General features: G+C 47.8%; 1 protein-coding gene across 1 annotated transcript; it reads left to right on the top strand.

Annotated features, from left to right (window-relative positions):
- The first annotated feature begins 1,140 nt into the window (after nucleotides 1-1,140).
- CHCT1 (CHD1 helical C-terminal domain containing 1) lies at nucleotides 1,141-8,452 on the top strand. Its single transcript, XM_031469749.1, has 6 exons — nucleotides 1,141-1,206; nucleotides 2,302-2,403; nucleotides 2,685-2,860; nucleotides 3,328-3,427; nucleotides 5,580-5,751; nucleotides 8,340-8,452. Exons 1-6 carry the CDS (start codon nucleotides 1,156-1,158, stop codon nucleotides 8,450-8,452), a joined length of 714 nt encoding a protein of 237 aa, XP_031325609.1. The 5' UTR covers nucleotides 1,141-1,155.
- The last annotated feature ends 6,968 nt before the right edge of the window (nucleotides 8,453-15,420 follow it).

Below are 15,420 nucleotides of genomic sequence, written 5' to 3'. Positions count from 1 at the left end.
CAAAGGGGCAGGACCGGCCCTGGCCCCGCTGGCCGACGACGACGATCCGACCCAGTGCCAGAGAAGGCAGGGGAGGAAGAGCGCCAAACAGGGTGGGGGAAACGGGACCTGGGTCCAGAGGGCGCAAAGGCAAGGGCCAGGCAGGGAGTTCAGCGATCCAGGGAAGAAGATGCGGGAGCTCTGAGGAAACCGAGGCTGCACCGTCTTACCTCCGCCGTGACCCGCGTCGGGGCCGCGTTAGGGGCGAGGGGGCGGCGTGGACCCGCGCCCTCGAGAGCCTCCGAGGACCTCCAGGCCAAGCGGACAGGGGAGACGCCCGGACCCCACCGGCCGCCTCCACCTCAGATCCCCGGGGGGCGGCGCGGGAGGGAAAAGCCAGGGCGGTCGGAATCCGACCCAGAGCCCCGCGCCCCACTTTCTGGCCGCGGACCGAAGGCAAGTTACCGGACCTCTGTGCATCTCGGCTGGTCTATGAAATGGGATCACTGCTGGTACCTACCCTGGGGAAGACTGTTGTGAGGATCAACTGAGATTATACGTGGTAGCTAGTATTTTGTACATCCCCTAAAAACATCACCCAAGCAACATCCAACACAACTGGCTCCTTAACTTCCTACGGGGGGTGGAAGAGAAGATCTCTCTCAGTAGAGAGTTACTGTGTTCTGTCCTCTCGGTGCACCCTCTAGTCCATTGTCCCCAGTCCGGAAAGGAATGTTTCAAACCCTGGTCCTCACACTCGGGGAGCGCACGCTGTAACCGAGGGGGCATGAATGATACACACGCAGGAAATGTACTTCAAATACCTTATCAGGGTTCAAAATCAACAGCATCTGACAGTTCTCTCTCGGGAGAAGTGGGTGCCAGCCCCTCCGGGCCAGCTGTGAGCTCTAACCAAGTCCTGGGTCTACCTGGCACAAATTGCGCACTTCCCTAGTCCAGTCCCGGTTGAAGGAGAGGCTGCTGGTCACCCCTAGGCACGAGGACAGGGGAGAGGGAGGGGCGCGGGGCGCTTTGTTGGCCGTTGCCATGGTTTTGCTCCGAGTTCTGGAGCCAACCTGCCCACTCCCAGACACACTCAGGTCCCAGAGCCCGAGGTCAGAAGCCCGAGGGGACGTAAGGAGCGCCCCTCTGGAGCCCATCAGTGCGCCGGCTGATATGGAGGCCTCCGATGGGCAAGAGGGTGAAGGGGACAAGCCACTAGAGAAGGTTAAGTGGGGAGGGAGAGGGAGGGGAAGAAGGCCCTTGAGGGGCTGGCTTTGGAAAGCAGAGAATTTGAAATTCAAGGAAGAAGAGAAGGAAAAATGGTGAAGTACATGAGGTAGCAGGAGACCGAAAGAACCAGAAAAGGTTAATTCATTCAAACAGATGTTTACCAAGGACATAGATACCTGGCAAGATGATTGGTGGTTATGAAGACAAACAGGATCTCACGCACGTGCGTGAGTGCGTGCGTGTGTGTGTGGTGTGTATGGAGATGATCAGCCAGAGTCCCCTCTCTCTGGGGTCTGCAGGAGCCTATGTCCTATGTTCTCTCCCTCTTCCTCCCTCCCCTTCCCTGGCCCCTCCTTTCAGAGGGTCCTGGGTCTGGATCTTCCTTGTTCCCAAGGAACACAGGGAAGAATTACCGCTCACCTTTCTGAGAGGCTTTTGAAAGGTCAGATGTAAATCTTGCATCAGCCTAATCCTGTGCTCTGACTTCGCGTTATTCCACAGACATTTTGCCCTCATTAATTTCCAGCTTTTTTTGGCCCAGCTTGCTGTCAGAAAGTTCCTTCTCATCACCATTGGCGTCACACATTTTTTGGAGTGCCCACTAGCATGGCGTGATGCTACAGGTTAGAGATACAAAGTGCTGGTGCCGGGACTCGGGCAATCGATTAGGATTTGCCAAATGAATGAAGTCAATGAATCCCTGCTCATTCCCCAGGGAGTTACTCAAAAACCCCTTGGTGTCTCTGTGTTCTCATTTGTAACCGGGGATCAGGATATCTAACCTCACAGAATCTGGGAGAATAAAATGAGTTCATGTTTATCAAGTGCTTTGCCAAGTTCACTAGTATACTGGGTTATATATTATAAAAGAAATGTGTAAGACATTCTAGGTTTCCCAAGCAGGAATTCTCCAAGATGGGTTTCTGTGACCAGGGCCCGCTCACCTGACTGCTGGGTCAAGGAGGAGGTCACTGGAACAATGGAGAAAGGCTCTGGCTGGCACCGGGGCCAGTGGTTGCCCAGCACTGCCGCTCAGGAGCAGGAGCCCACGCCCCGCCCACACTGATTCCTGCTCCTGCCTCCTCCCAGGTGACAGATGGACCCCGCATAGAGGGAAGATCCTGCACCAGCCTTGCTAGAGACTCACTTGTGTGCCAAGCCAAGGGCCTGAGCCAGGACACCTTCAAAATTGTGAGTAAGGAGACAGCCCAGGACCCTGTCCCCTGTTCCCCCACAGGTCAAGAGACCTGAGTCAGAAATTGACAGGCCTCAAACCCATAGTTCACTGCCCCACTGGACACACTCTTAGGAAGGGAGTGGGGGTAAGGGGTCATGGGGCCTCCTCGCTTAGCATGTGTAACCCTTCCTGGGCCATAATGGCTGTAGCCGGGCCAACCCGCTGGTTATTTGGGGCCGCCCGTCTACCTCTTCTTTTCCCCTATCACCCTTCACTTCACCTGTTGCCTCCTCAGTGTAAAGAATGCCTAAGGCCACTGAAGAAGTTCCTGCGAAAGTTGCACCTGCCCAGGGACCTTCCCCAGAAGAAGAAGCTAAAGTACACGAAGCAGAGCCTGGTAGTCTTAGGGGACCACATCAACACCTTTCTGCAGCACCACTGCCAAGACTGGGAAATCAAGCACTGGAGGAAGTAGGGCAGCCTCCTTGCCCTTCCACTACACCTCCTCCTGGGCCACCCCCTCTAAATTCCAGGTCACACCCCCTCTAAGGGCTTAGCAAAGAGCCCTCAGTCCCTTATCTTTATATGAAAGAGCCAGGATCCTGGAGTGAGCCTGGTGACGGGAGGATGGAAAGAACGGAGTCCTCTAGTGACTCAGGGCAGCATTGATTCACCATCGCTGTACACACTGCAGACAAAGAACTCTCCTGACCCTGGGAGGAATGACCTCTGATTGAACAACTGCTGGGTGGTGTGGGGTCTCATTACCAGAACAGAGGATTCAAGGTCTGGCAAATACCCGCCTCCCTGCCCCCAACCACAAACCAAGGGGGCAGCCTGTGTCCCGTTTCTCCCTGGGTAGTCCTGGCCACATGACAGATGCTGGAGGAAGAGGGGCTGTGCTCCGCTCCCCTCAGCCCCGTGCATCTCCCCTGCAGGATGCTCTGGCGATTTGTCTCCCTCTTCTCAGAACTGGAGGCAAAGCAGCTTCGCAGGCTCTACAGGTACGCCAAGAACGACCAGACGGCCAAGTTCCTGGTGAGGCGCCTCCCTGGCTGAGCTGAGGGTTGGTCGGTAAGGGCCTGGGACTGAGGGGCCCTCTGATACAACCAATGCCCCTCCAGTCTTTTCCACGCTCACTGCCCCACAGAGCGGGGCTGCCGAGGGCCAAGACTGAGCTTCACGTTCTCCATGTTTATTCCACCTCCACACCCACACCCTGACATTAGCAAGGGCAGGGACATCCCTGGGCAGCCATGGGTGGGGTCGACTGAGGCCAGGCAGAAAGGCACAGCCAGCTTGGAGAAGGCTCTGGAAACTGTTGCAAAGGACAAGAGACAGAGGGCCAATCTCCTGGGCTGGCTTTGTCCCCAAACAGTGATTCTCAAACATTTTGGTCTCAAGTCACTTGTACCCTCTTAAAAATCACTGGGAGCCCCCAGAAACATTTGTTTGCATAGTTTACATCTAGTGGTAGTCACCCTTCTAGAAATTAAAGCTAAAGAAAAAAAATCAAAATATTTACTAACTCATTTAAAAATAAAAATAAGGAGCCCATCCCCCATTAACATAATTTTTATGAGAAATAACTGTCTTTTCCAAAACCAAAACATTTAGTGAGAAGAGTGGCATTGTTTTGCATTTTTGCAAATCTCTTTCGTGTCTGGCTTAAGAGAAGGCAGCTGGATTCTCACATCTGCTTCTGCAGTCCATCTTGTATGAGATAATGATTGGGTGGCAAACATGAAAAACACCCAGCCTCACACAGATAGATAGTTAGAAAAGAGAGGGGTATTTTATCAATGCTTTTCAGATAACTGTGGATATTTTTCTTTGATACCACGCCAAAATTCAACAAGTGGTAGTTGCTTCATTGCAATGTGGAATTGGAAATTGTATCAATGAATGTTTGAAAAAAGACTTTTTAAAAGCAGTTTTAGGCTTACAGAAAAATTGAGTGTAAAGTATAGAGTTCCCCATACCACCCTCTCCTGATTCGCTTATTATTAGCATCTTGTCCTAGAGGAGGGCTCTGGTGTCTTTGATCAGCCAATACCGATACGTTATTAACTAAATCATGACCATAGTTTACATTAGGGTGCACTCTTTGTTTTGTACATTCTATAGTCTTTTTGGTGGGGAGTGGGGGGTAATTAAGTCTTCGCTGCCCCCAAACCCCCCTGTGCTCCACTATTCACTCTTCTCTCCTTTCCCCCGGACCCCTGGCAATGACTGATCTTTTTACTATCTCCATAATTTTTCCTTTTCCATAATGTTATATAGTCAGAATCAAACAGTTTGTAGCCTTTTCAGATTTGTATCAATGAACTTTTCACAGTAAGTTCCATTAGAATCCATTGGTTCCTCTCTTGCACTTGGAGTGGACCCCACTTTTCAGGGGGTCTGTGAGGTCAGAATACTTCACAGAGAACACCTGAAGGACCACTGGTCCAAAATAATCATCATAGGTAACAGTTTCCATGTACCAGACACTTTATGTTCCCCCGTGTCATCCTCCAAAGGAACCTAATGTAGTAATTAGAATGATTGTCCGCAGTGTGTAAAGGAAGGTGCCAAATATAGGGGGTAAAGTATCTTGACCCAAACCACATAACAGGCAGGAGGAAGGAGCCGGTTTCAAACACAACCTGACTCAAAGGAAAGCCCTCCTTTGACCTTAACTCCACCCCTCCCCTGCCCCACCACCTCTCCAGCTGTGCAGCTTTAACCAAATCCTCTCCCTCTCGGGGTCTTTATTTCTTCCTCTGAACAGGAATGAGTGAATCATTTCCGTGATTCTTCTCCTGAATATGAGGAGCTGCCACTTTAGTGATGCCTGGATTTCACCAGCCAGGAACATTTCAAAAGATATTTCCAGGCTCTCAATTTTAATTTAGCAAAAGACTTTCAAACAAATACCATTGTTTCATTACAAACACAGAAGACTCTCTAACCGAAAAGAGATGGAGGATGTATCTCAGAGGAAAGAACCACCCAAGAAGAGACGGCTGGCAGCCTGGCCTCAGCGTCCCCATGGTCCTTGCCCTCCCACGTCTGTGCCTCTCACTCTGTCCTTCTGGCTGCGCAGTTGCAGGTGTGGCCTGGCTGCAGCAGTTTCCTAATAAGGGCAGGGGTGGGGCTCTGGCACGCGGGCCCCTCTCTTCTCCTCAATGCTGTGGCTCCCTTGCAGGTGGCATTCTGCCCCATGGACACCCTGGAGAGCTCCTTGCTGGTTGACCAGGAGGACAGTCTGCCCAAGCTCTGCACTGCATGGGGGCTGCACAGCCGCATCAGCAGCATGAAGGAGAGGCTGTCCAAGATGCAGGCCCCGATGCGAGGCCACGCTGCTGGGGGATCCCAGAGTCCCGAGCCGGGGGCCACATCAGGAGAGGTACTGCCAGGTTGTGGGGGGAGGGTCTGGAGGACTGGCCTGCGTGTCCCCGGAGCATCTACCATGATCGTCTTCCCCATCTCCATCTTCTCTTCATCCCTGCATTTCTCGTTCTGTCCGTTTTCCTTCCCCTTCTCTGAGGGTATGCTCATTACAGAAAGTTTGAAATGTACAGATAGGTATAAAATAAAGAGGAAAATCACTCAACACCCAGAGGCATGACTAGTAAGGTTTAAGTGTGTTTCCTTCAGTGTTCTGTATCCTTTCCCCACCAGACGTCTTGTAATACGTGCATTTTCCAGTTAACGTTGAAACAAAAGCAGACAGACTGGGATTTCAAAATGTAGAACAGATAAACAAGATTATACTGTGTAGCACAGGGAAATATATACAAGATCTTGTGGTAGCTCACAGCGAAAAAAAATGTGACAATGAATATATATATGTTCATGTATAACTGAAAAATTGTGCTCTACACTGGAATTTGACACAACATTGTAAAATGACTATAACTCAATAAAAAAAGTTAAAAAAAAAAAAAACCTTCAAACAAAGGCACTTTCCCAAAGGCTTAGAAGCAGAGCACAGACTGTTTCTAGTGGCCAAGAACAGGGACTCCCAGGAAGGGTCCAAGCAGCCGCAGGACACCAACCTCTGGAGGATGGGTGGGGGGTGGGAGGGGTTCATCCTCACAGCGAGGAGGCAGTCCGGCCCTTCCCAGCAGCTTTGGCTTCTGTGATGACCACACTGCCTGGAGGCGGCAGGGCTAGGGGACAGACACTCTTCAGTGAGAGGCGCCCCAGCCAAGGCTGCAAACTCTGAAGCCCCTCCTGTGTACTGGGGTGGAGAGAGATGTCGGAGCCCCCCACCTCACTTTTCTAGAACTGGCTTCTGGGGCCACACTTAGCTGTTCTTGCTTAGCTGCTGGGGGGAGAAAATGAAAGCAACCAGGGTAGCCTGGGACCACAGATCGTGGTCCTAAACTGGGCGCAGGTATTCTGGGAAGGCCCGGCTGGCTGGGGCTCCAGGCCTCTTCACTAGTCACTGCTGGACCGAGTCGGAGAGCGGGAGTGAGAACAGGTCAGGCTGCTACCGAGACCCAGAACTCTGCCTGGGCTCTGTGAGGGTCCTTGGCCCCGGGGCCCACTGTTAAATTGAGGAAGTAAAACTTACAGTGGAATGAAGACCAGTCCGTCACTGAGATGACTTTGACCACGCAGGCCATGAGTCAGGTGGGGAAAATGAGGTCCAGGCTTCGGGGGCCAGCATCTCCCAGCGCCAGGTGCTCTGTGGCTCTTAATTTTACTTCACCCCCTCCAGCATCTGGTGAGATGGGCATTATTATACCCTTTTACACCTGGGCAATCTCAAGCCACAGGGCAAAGGGTAGCACAGACCGCCTGGAGTTCAGGAGTCTTTAAAAGAAAAGAATAAGGACAGGGAGGTGGATAAACATCACCCTGTCATCCACTGGTAGCACTTTTTAGATTTTTTTATGCATGTAAATTTAAGCAAAATGTATTTAAGTAAAATGAGACCATGTGATACAGACAATTTTGAATTGAATTTGCTTTTTTCAGTTAATTATATCAGTCTTCCCTGCCAATGGCTTCATTTCATCTAATTGTTGGATCAAATACTCCCCTTTTCAAGTTTTTCCAGTAGTCAGAGCTATCTTTTGCACTGGTTTCCCAGAGCATGCATTTCACTTGGTATGTCTCATTTCTTTTCACCTAACCCAGTCCCTTTCCTACACCCTGACTGATTGATGAGATCAGGCTATTTTTATTCTGCAGAATGTTCCCCTCTTTCTGCTTTTTTCTTGTTGCTTCCTTCTGGCATCTTTTAGGCTCATTCCTCTGTCTATGAGCGGATTGTGGGGCAAGAGTCTTGATGAACTCCTGTTAAACACATTTTTGGGCAGGAGACGTGAGAGACGAGGTTGTGTTTGTCACATTGTGTTACATGAGGAAACACGTACTATCTGGTGGAGCCCCCGTGACTGGGCTGAGGCGAACCACTGAGTCTGTCTTGCAGTTAACATTGACCAATAGGGGGAGGGTATAGCTCAGTGGTAGAGCACGGCCTTAGCATGCATGAGGGCCTGGGTCCAATCCCCAGCACCTCCATTAAAGCAAATAAGCTTAATTACCTGTCTCCCCCCAGAATAAATAAATAAAAAGAAACCGCCACTTTAAAAATAAAATAAAATTTTAAAAAGCGACTGGCGTGGTATTTCCTCGGCACTATGTTCATGAGCCAGAAGCCAGAGGTCATGAACCCTGGGTCTGGTCCTGACTGCGCCCCTAACTTGCCTGAGGCTTTGGGCAGCCCATTTCCTTAAATGCCTCCCTCCATGGGATCCCTCATCTGTAAATTGTGATTGACACCGTCTCCTTCCCTCCCCACCCCCACCCCTAACCGCAGAGTTTCTTCGAGAAAAGAACAAAGGATATAGGCTGGGAACAAGATAAGATTTTGTTTTCCTTCCTTTCGGTCCCTACTGCGCCCCCCAAGTATTACAGACTGAGATTCTCTTACTATTCGTGATGTCTTCAGGACTGTCTACGACCTTCCTTTTTTCAGGTTCTTTCAGGAAACTCCCTCAAAAGCCAAAACTCAAGAGAAAGGGGATTAAGGAAGCCCCAGAAACTCCAGAGATCTGCCCATAAGAAGATCTAGCTGGGACAGACAGACAGCTCGCCCTGGATCCCAGAGCACTTGCTCCTGGGGAGGAGGGGAAAGAAGATATTGTCTTTATCAAATGGCTGCTCAGGTCTTAATTACGTATAAATGGGGCGGGTGAGGAAATAAACATCCTTAAGACTGTTTTACTTTACTTGGCTGATCATCATCATTTATTCCTTTTTCATTAAAAAAAATTTGCCAGCCACCCTCTGAGTGGCAGGTGCCCCATATATACACAGATAAATAAGTGGTGGTCACTTGTGTCAAGGACCAAAACAGCTTTGCTGGGAGACACTCATATATGGTAAATAGATATTACAATGGGGTGAATGCAGGTCCCTGGGAAAGGCCACAGTGGAGGTTACAAAGGGGCTGATGTGCATTTGCCAGGGGAGGGCACAGGGGGGCGTGGAATGGGGCTGGGGTCAGTCAGAGAGTGGTAAGTCTGGCAGCCTGCCTAAATCGTCTGGACTTGATCTTATGGGAAACTTAGCGGGGACAGTGGCAAGGGAGACTCCAGGTAGTGGAACCGTCTGGTGTGACTTGGGTACTGGGCAACGTATGTGGAAGTGAGAGAGGGTAGAGGCAGGAGACCCAAGAAGGAACCAGATCAATAGTCTTAGCTTGGATGGTTGGTCAAACCAGTGGTCCGAAATTGGGAGCCCAGGTGCTGAATTCAGACCACTGATGTGTTTTGTTTGCCCCTTGTGGTCTACTTATTTAAAACACTTTCATTAAAAAAAAAAAAAAAAGTAGTTGCCAATATTAACGTGGTGCACTTCATGTTAAAAACAACAACAGCGTTTAAAACTGGCCACACTGGGACCTGCCTTCCCACACGGCAACGTCTGCCTGGGGCTGAGTCCCACGTGGCGCTGAGGTTTCACTGGGGCTTTTTCCAGTTCCTCATAGTCCCCTCCCCTCCCTGTTGCCCTATGCACTGGCCTCCCTCACTCCCTTATATCACCTGTGGGACCATTTTAGCCTTCAGTGTTTGCTACCCTTGGGATATAAAATGCAATGAAGCTGTGTGTGGAAGGGGGAGGGGTGAATTTGTGAGATTAAGGTAAAATTGACAGTTTGGTCAAAGTATTTTCTAAGAACAGAGGAGAAACAGGGCCCTGCCGGCCACAGCGGCTTTCAGGGCCCAGTATGGGCTGGAGTGTTTGGGACCAGAACAAATGTGTGTCTCTTTTTTCCTTTTCGCCCTCAATTTGTATTCAGGTGTCAGGGAAGGTATAGCTCAGTGGTAGAGCACATGCTTAGCACGCATGAAGTCCTGGGTTCAGTCCTTAGTACCTCCAATTAAAAAATAAATAACCCTATTTACCCCCTCACCCCAAAAACGTGTATTCAGGTGTGAATATCATTAAAGATTTAAAATGTTAAAATGAGTATCAATTTAGACTTGAAGAACAAGCCTGGGGAGGCATAAATAGGGAAGAAGATGGCAGCTTAGCTCTTTCTTTGTTCCTTATACCCATTGCCTCCCAGAGGCCAGGTGAGAGGGTAAGGCATGCGCCTGGGGTCAGCCTTGCTCAGGTGGTCCTGACGGCCCTGACAAAGCTGGGAGGAGCTGAGAGAAGGGCAAGCCGGCTGGAGGGTGTCCTTTATGATGGAGGGCTCTCCAACTTTCTACTACCCCTGAGAGAGTTCACTGACAAGGTCCCAGGGAAAGGGCTGGCTGTGTGGGGACAGACCAGAACAAGGAGGTGTCCCCTGTGTGTGAGGCAGCACCGCCACCTAGTGGAATTAGAGAAATCTACAGCCTTCTTCCTGTGCAGAGAGATGGAGACCAGGGGGAACATGGGGAGCTTCAGAACAGCCTGGAGGACAGCCAAGGCCTGAGGGCAAAATGGGCAACAGGGGAGGCTTGGTTTTGGAGGCTTGTTAATTCTTTCCTCAAATTCAGAAGGATCTCGGAATTCCAAAAAGGTCGATCACATGACAGAGTTCTTCTCAAAACCCTCCAACCGTACAGGGAACTTTGAGGGCAGTGAGAACACCCTGCATGATGCTAGAATGGCGGCTACACACCATTGTATATTTGTCCAGACCCACAGAATGCACAACACCAAGAGCGAACTCTAATGTAAAGCCTGGGCTCTGGGTGTTGACAGTGCATCAATGTAGGTCCATCAGTGGTAACAAATGTACCCCTCTGGTGGTACATTGTTACCATGCACGTGTGGGGACGGAGGCATACAGGAAGTCTCTGAACCTGCTGCTCCATTTTTCTGTGAACCTAAAACTGCTCTGCAAAATAAAGTCTTAAAACAAAAACACAAATAAAACAGCCTTTAACCTCATGCAGCTCAAAGGCCAAAATCTTTCCAAGGGCCCACAAGGCCCTCTGTGATCTACCCCTGTCCATTCCGTTACCTCTCTGCCCTCTTCTTTGCTTTTCCCATATGAGTCAAGCATATTCCTGCCTCAGGGCCTTTTCACTAGCTGTTTCCTCTGTCTGGAATATTCTTTCCCAAGATATTCACATGGCTAACTCCTTCTTTGCCTTCAAATCTTTGTTCAACTGTCACCTCCTGCGGGAAGCCTAACATGCCTCCCCGTTTTAAATTCCACCACCCTACACACTCTGAATTATCCCTTACTTTGTTTTTGTTTTCCTAAAGTACTTCTACCTCTCAAATATTACATAATTTAGTCAATGGTTATATTTCTTATTTACTGACAGTCTCCTGCCATTAAAATGAAAGCTCCACAGGACAGAGCTTTTTGTTTGTTTTGTTCATTGCTGAATCCCAGGCAATTACAGGAGTACCCAGCACATAGTAGACCCATTAACACACATTTGTAGAATGAATGATTGAATGAAGGAACGAACCAAAATGGAGACTTCAGTCCAAACACCACCTGGTTTAGAGGGGATAAAGAGGCCCAAGAGGGAAGGTGACTTCTCCATGGTCAAACAGGCAGTCAACACCAGTACTGGGGCTAGATCTCGGACCTGCAGACCCCTGGCCAGCACACTTTCCACACACCAAGGACACATGCTCCACCTGCTCTCAGCCAACAAACTCATTTCCCACAGAATGTCAGTAACCCACAAGACTCAAGGTATGACCTCTCCTAGGATGGTTTGTATTTTCTTAGTAATGCTGTTTCTACCCAAGTATGGTAGACCTGGGGACACCAGAAGCAGGGAGGTCGGGGAGGCTCTTTGGAGGTAGGGAGCCTTGGTGGAAACCCCCAAACCACACCTTGGTCTAAGCTGCCTGTGAATAGGTTCACCCCAAGGAACAAGCCTCGTGGATGGCCCCTCTCCTAGAGGATAATGGATACTTTCTCAAAAGTCTTAAACGGAAGAGGCTCCTGACCCTAGGAACTAGGCACGTAATGTACAACACGATTAATATGATTATGTTCTGTATGAAAGTTGTTAAGAGTAAATCCTAAGAGTTCTCATCATAAAGAACTTTTTTCTTTGTTTTATATCTATAAGAGTTGATAGATGTTCACTAAATTTATTGTGATAATCATTCCATGATGTATGTAAATCAAATCTACCTTAAACTCCTACAGTGCTGTATGTCAATTGTATCTCAATAAAATTGGAAGAAAATAAAATAACATAATTGTGTGGCAAGGGCAGAGTGCCTGGTGACTGAGGGAATACTTGCAGTGAGACTGGCCATGTATCTATAAGCTGAATGCAAGGTATAAGGGAGCTGCTTATACTAGTTTCTCTACTTTTGCATATGTTTGCAAGTTTCCAAAACAGAAAGTTTCTAAAGAGTAGCCAAACCATCGCCTCACCCCTATTTCTGAAAGAACCATAATCCTTCTGCTTTAAAACAGGATTGGCAGGGAGGGTATAGCTCAGTGGTAGAGCATGTGCTTAGCACGCACAAGGTCCTGGGTTCAGTACCTCCATTAAAATAAATAAGTAAATCAATATACCTAATTACCTCCCCCCCAAAATTAAAAAAAATAAATAAAACAGGATAGTCTTCAGCCTTGATGTTTGGTCTAGAAGCCTATCCTGCACAGACCCTTCCCCGCCCCAGGACTCAGTTTCTGTAAGGGGGTGGGATCAAGGGGCAGACCAGAGTCCAAATCAAGTCCTGACTTTGGATAGCTGATACGTTGCCAGACAGCTGTGACAGGAGCGTCAGAGCCACAGGAGATGCTTTGGAGTAAGAAATGCTCTTGGCACAGAAAGAACTAATTCACAGACATTGCTTACCAGCAGGAGGCTCCTGACTAGCCAACCACAGACCCAAAATGCATAACCTCGTTACTAAACCAAGAGATGCAAATGAAAAGAGTCATTCTTTCTTGGCATCACAGTGGCAATGAAAACAATCATAAAGCTCAGTGCTGATGTGGGTGTGGAAAAATAAGCGCTCTGATACATTATAACCTGAATGGAAATTGATACAACCTGGCAGCATGTGTCAAAATCTGACTGGCAACTCCAGGACATTCATAAGACAAGAATCAGAGAAGGGCACAAAGCTTCAGTGTCAAGGATAATCGTCAGAGAGGAATTTAAAGTAGGGAAAAACTGGGAGCAATTTGAATGTCCAGTGTGGAGATTTAAAAATACATCCACAAATTCTGATACTATTCCTTTCAAGACATATGGCTGAATTCCCCTTCCCTTGTGTGTAAGCTGTACCTAGTGACCTACTTCTAAGGGATAGAACATGGTGAAAATGAGAAGTGTGGCTTCCTAGGGCAGGTCATGAAAGATACTGTTGGTTTCTGTCATGCTTTGTTGGAATCACTCGTTTTGGGCGAGTCAGTGGCCATGTCATGAAGACACGTAGCCCTGTGGAGCCGCCCACGTGAGGAGGGATGGAGACCTCCTGCCAACAGCCACGTAAGTGAGCCATCTTAGGAAGCAGATCCCCAGCTGCCATCGTTACCTGGTTACCACCTTCATGCAGTCTCATGAGACTCCCTAAGCCCGAACCACCCAGATAAGCCATTCCTGAATTCCAGTTCCACAGCAATTGTTACTTAATAAATATTTTCTGCTTAAGCCATTAAGCTTTGGGGTAATTTGTTACTGTTAACTAACGTTTTAGAAACAGAGACCTGATTGAAATAAAATTAAGTGTTTATTGGGGGTTTGTTAGGATTGCAGCCTGGGAGACACAGGGTCAGGAAGCCATTGGAATTGCGTTCCACTGGACTACAAAATGGGGGAGGCTTATACAGGCAAAAACTGGAAGGTTACAGTTAGTTACATGAGTTGTCTATCAAGGATTATAATTGGAGCTCGCAAAAAGTAAAATACTTAAGTAAGGGTTGGTTGGGGTCTGAAGTGGTTGTATAGTTAGAAGAGACCTTGAGACCCTAAGGTTGCAGCTGGCAGGTGTTCTAAATACAGCTGGTGGTGTCCTTGGGTCTGGTACAGTTCAAAGAAAGTTCAAGTTTTTACTGGTACAGAGATGTGTCTGAGACCAGATCCTCAGTGGCCACCTGTGGACTGTGATTATTATTATAATTCAATTTGTCATCATTACACAGCAATAGATAATTAATAATTCCAGCAATAGAGGATGCATTAAATAGATTATGGCCCATCCACAAAGGAGCATACTTGTACAGTTATTAAAAATTACACTTTCCATATATAATAGTATGAGGAAATTGTCATAAGACTAAAGCTGGATAGGCTCCCTCCTTCAGCTGCTTCTGAGACTCCTCCCTTTCTTATCTGAAGTGACTTCTGTTACTAAGAACCAAGCTTCAAAAAGACAAGATCTAAATAAGGCTCCTCCCTACAAACCTGATCCGAAACCAAAGAGCTTAGCTCAACCCTACTTATTACTGAAACCCTGAGTAACTACTCCAGTTTTAGGTCCCAGCTGGGTCTTATAGGTGCCATCTTGGCAGATGGAATCATCTGGGTAGGCATCATTGTATCATATATTCAGTAAAACTGGAGTTTCAGTCTCTTCCTTCTCTTCCGTAACCCTCTAGCAAGCGAGGAGGAGAGAAAGGAACTAACACTTTCACCATATCCGTACTGAAGCAGGCGTTGCATTCATTTTATTTCATCTTCTTAATAATCCATGTGACAGATGAGGCATCCAGCTCAGCAACGGGGTAATTTGCCTAAAGCCACACAGCTGGTAAAAGGCAGCGCCTCTGGACGTCTGAAGTCACTGTAAGCACCCTGACTCCCTGGAACTCTCGACTTTCTGATAAAAGCTGCCTTTAGGTAAATCTTATTTCTGAAAACTAAAAATTAAAGGCCTGACTTGTGTGATCAAATATATACTGGGTAAACTTTGTCTCAGTCAAAAAGTGCCAAAGGTAGTTTTTAAATGACTCATCTTTTTCTTTTTTTTTTTTTTTTTCCTGTCGAGCGTAGAGGAATGGGATTACTCTGTCACCAACATTAACAGATGCAGAATGTGGGCCGGCACTGGGTCACAGTCAATAACAGGAAAGAAAAATACTCAAGCTATTTAAGTAGCAGCAAGAGTGAAACAAAACCTGATTCTGTGCTGAGAAGGAATTTAAATGCAAATGAACGTTTGACAGGTTATATCAACGTTCTAATTCAGAAGTAAATCACACTTGAGGTTCATCAAGCACTGTCTGGAAGTGACCATTCACATTTTTTCAAACTTACATATCATGTCTGCTCATGCAGTTGTCTTGAAATTTTTAAAAATTGTGGTAACTCATAGAATTTACCATCTGTAAGTGTACAGTTCAGTAACATTGTATTCATGTTGTGTAACCAACCTCCAGAACTTTTTTATCTTGCAAAACTGAAATTATACCCATTAAACAGCCACTCCCCATTTTCCTCCTTCCAGCCCTGATAACTGTCACTCTCCTTTCTGAGTCTGACTACTCTAGATAACTTCTAAGAGGAATCATACAGTAGTTGCTCTCTCCCCTCCCTTTTGCGACTGGCTTCTATCTGTTAGCATAATGCTCTCACAGTTCATCCATGTTTGTAGCATGT

This window comes from Camelus dromedarius, chromosome 16 (assembly GCF_036321535.1).
Source record: "Camelus dromedarius isolate mCamDro1 chromosome 16, mCamDro1.pat, whole genome shotgun sequence".
NCBI lineage: Eukaryota > Metazoa > Chordata > Mammalia > Artiodactyla > Camelidae > Camelus > Camelus dromedarius.
Note: the sequence above shows the minus strand (reverse complement) of the source record. Positions and strands in the feature narration are given on the sequence as shown.

What these genes read in the sequence shown, in the direction of transcription:
- CHCT1 (XM_031469749.1), top strand. Translation starts at nt 1,156, where the DNA reads ATGGAGGCCTCCGATGGGCAAGAGGGTGAAGGGGACAAGCCACTAGAG. An exon ending in GGGACAAGCCACTAGAGAAG is followed by an intron (nt 1,207 to 2,301) that starts GTTAAGTGGGGA and finishes GCCTCCTCCCAG; the next exon opens with GTGACAGATGGACCCCGCAT. An exon ending in ACCAGACGGCCAAGTTCCTG is followed by an intron (nt 3,428 to 5,579) that starts GTGAGGCGCCTC and finishes GCTCCCTTGCAG; the next exon opens with GTGGCATTCTGCCCCATGGA.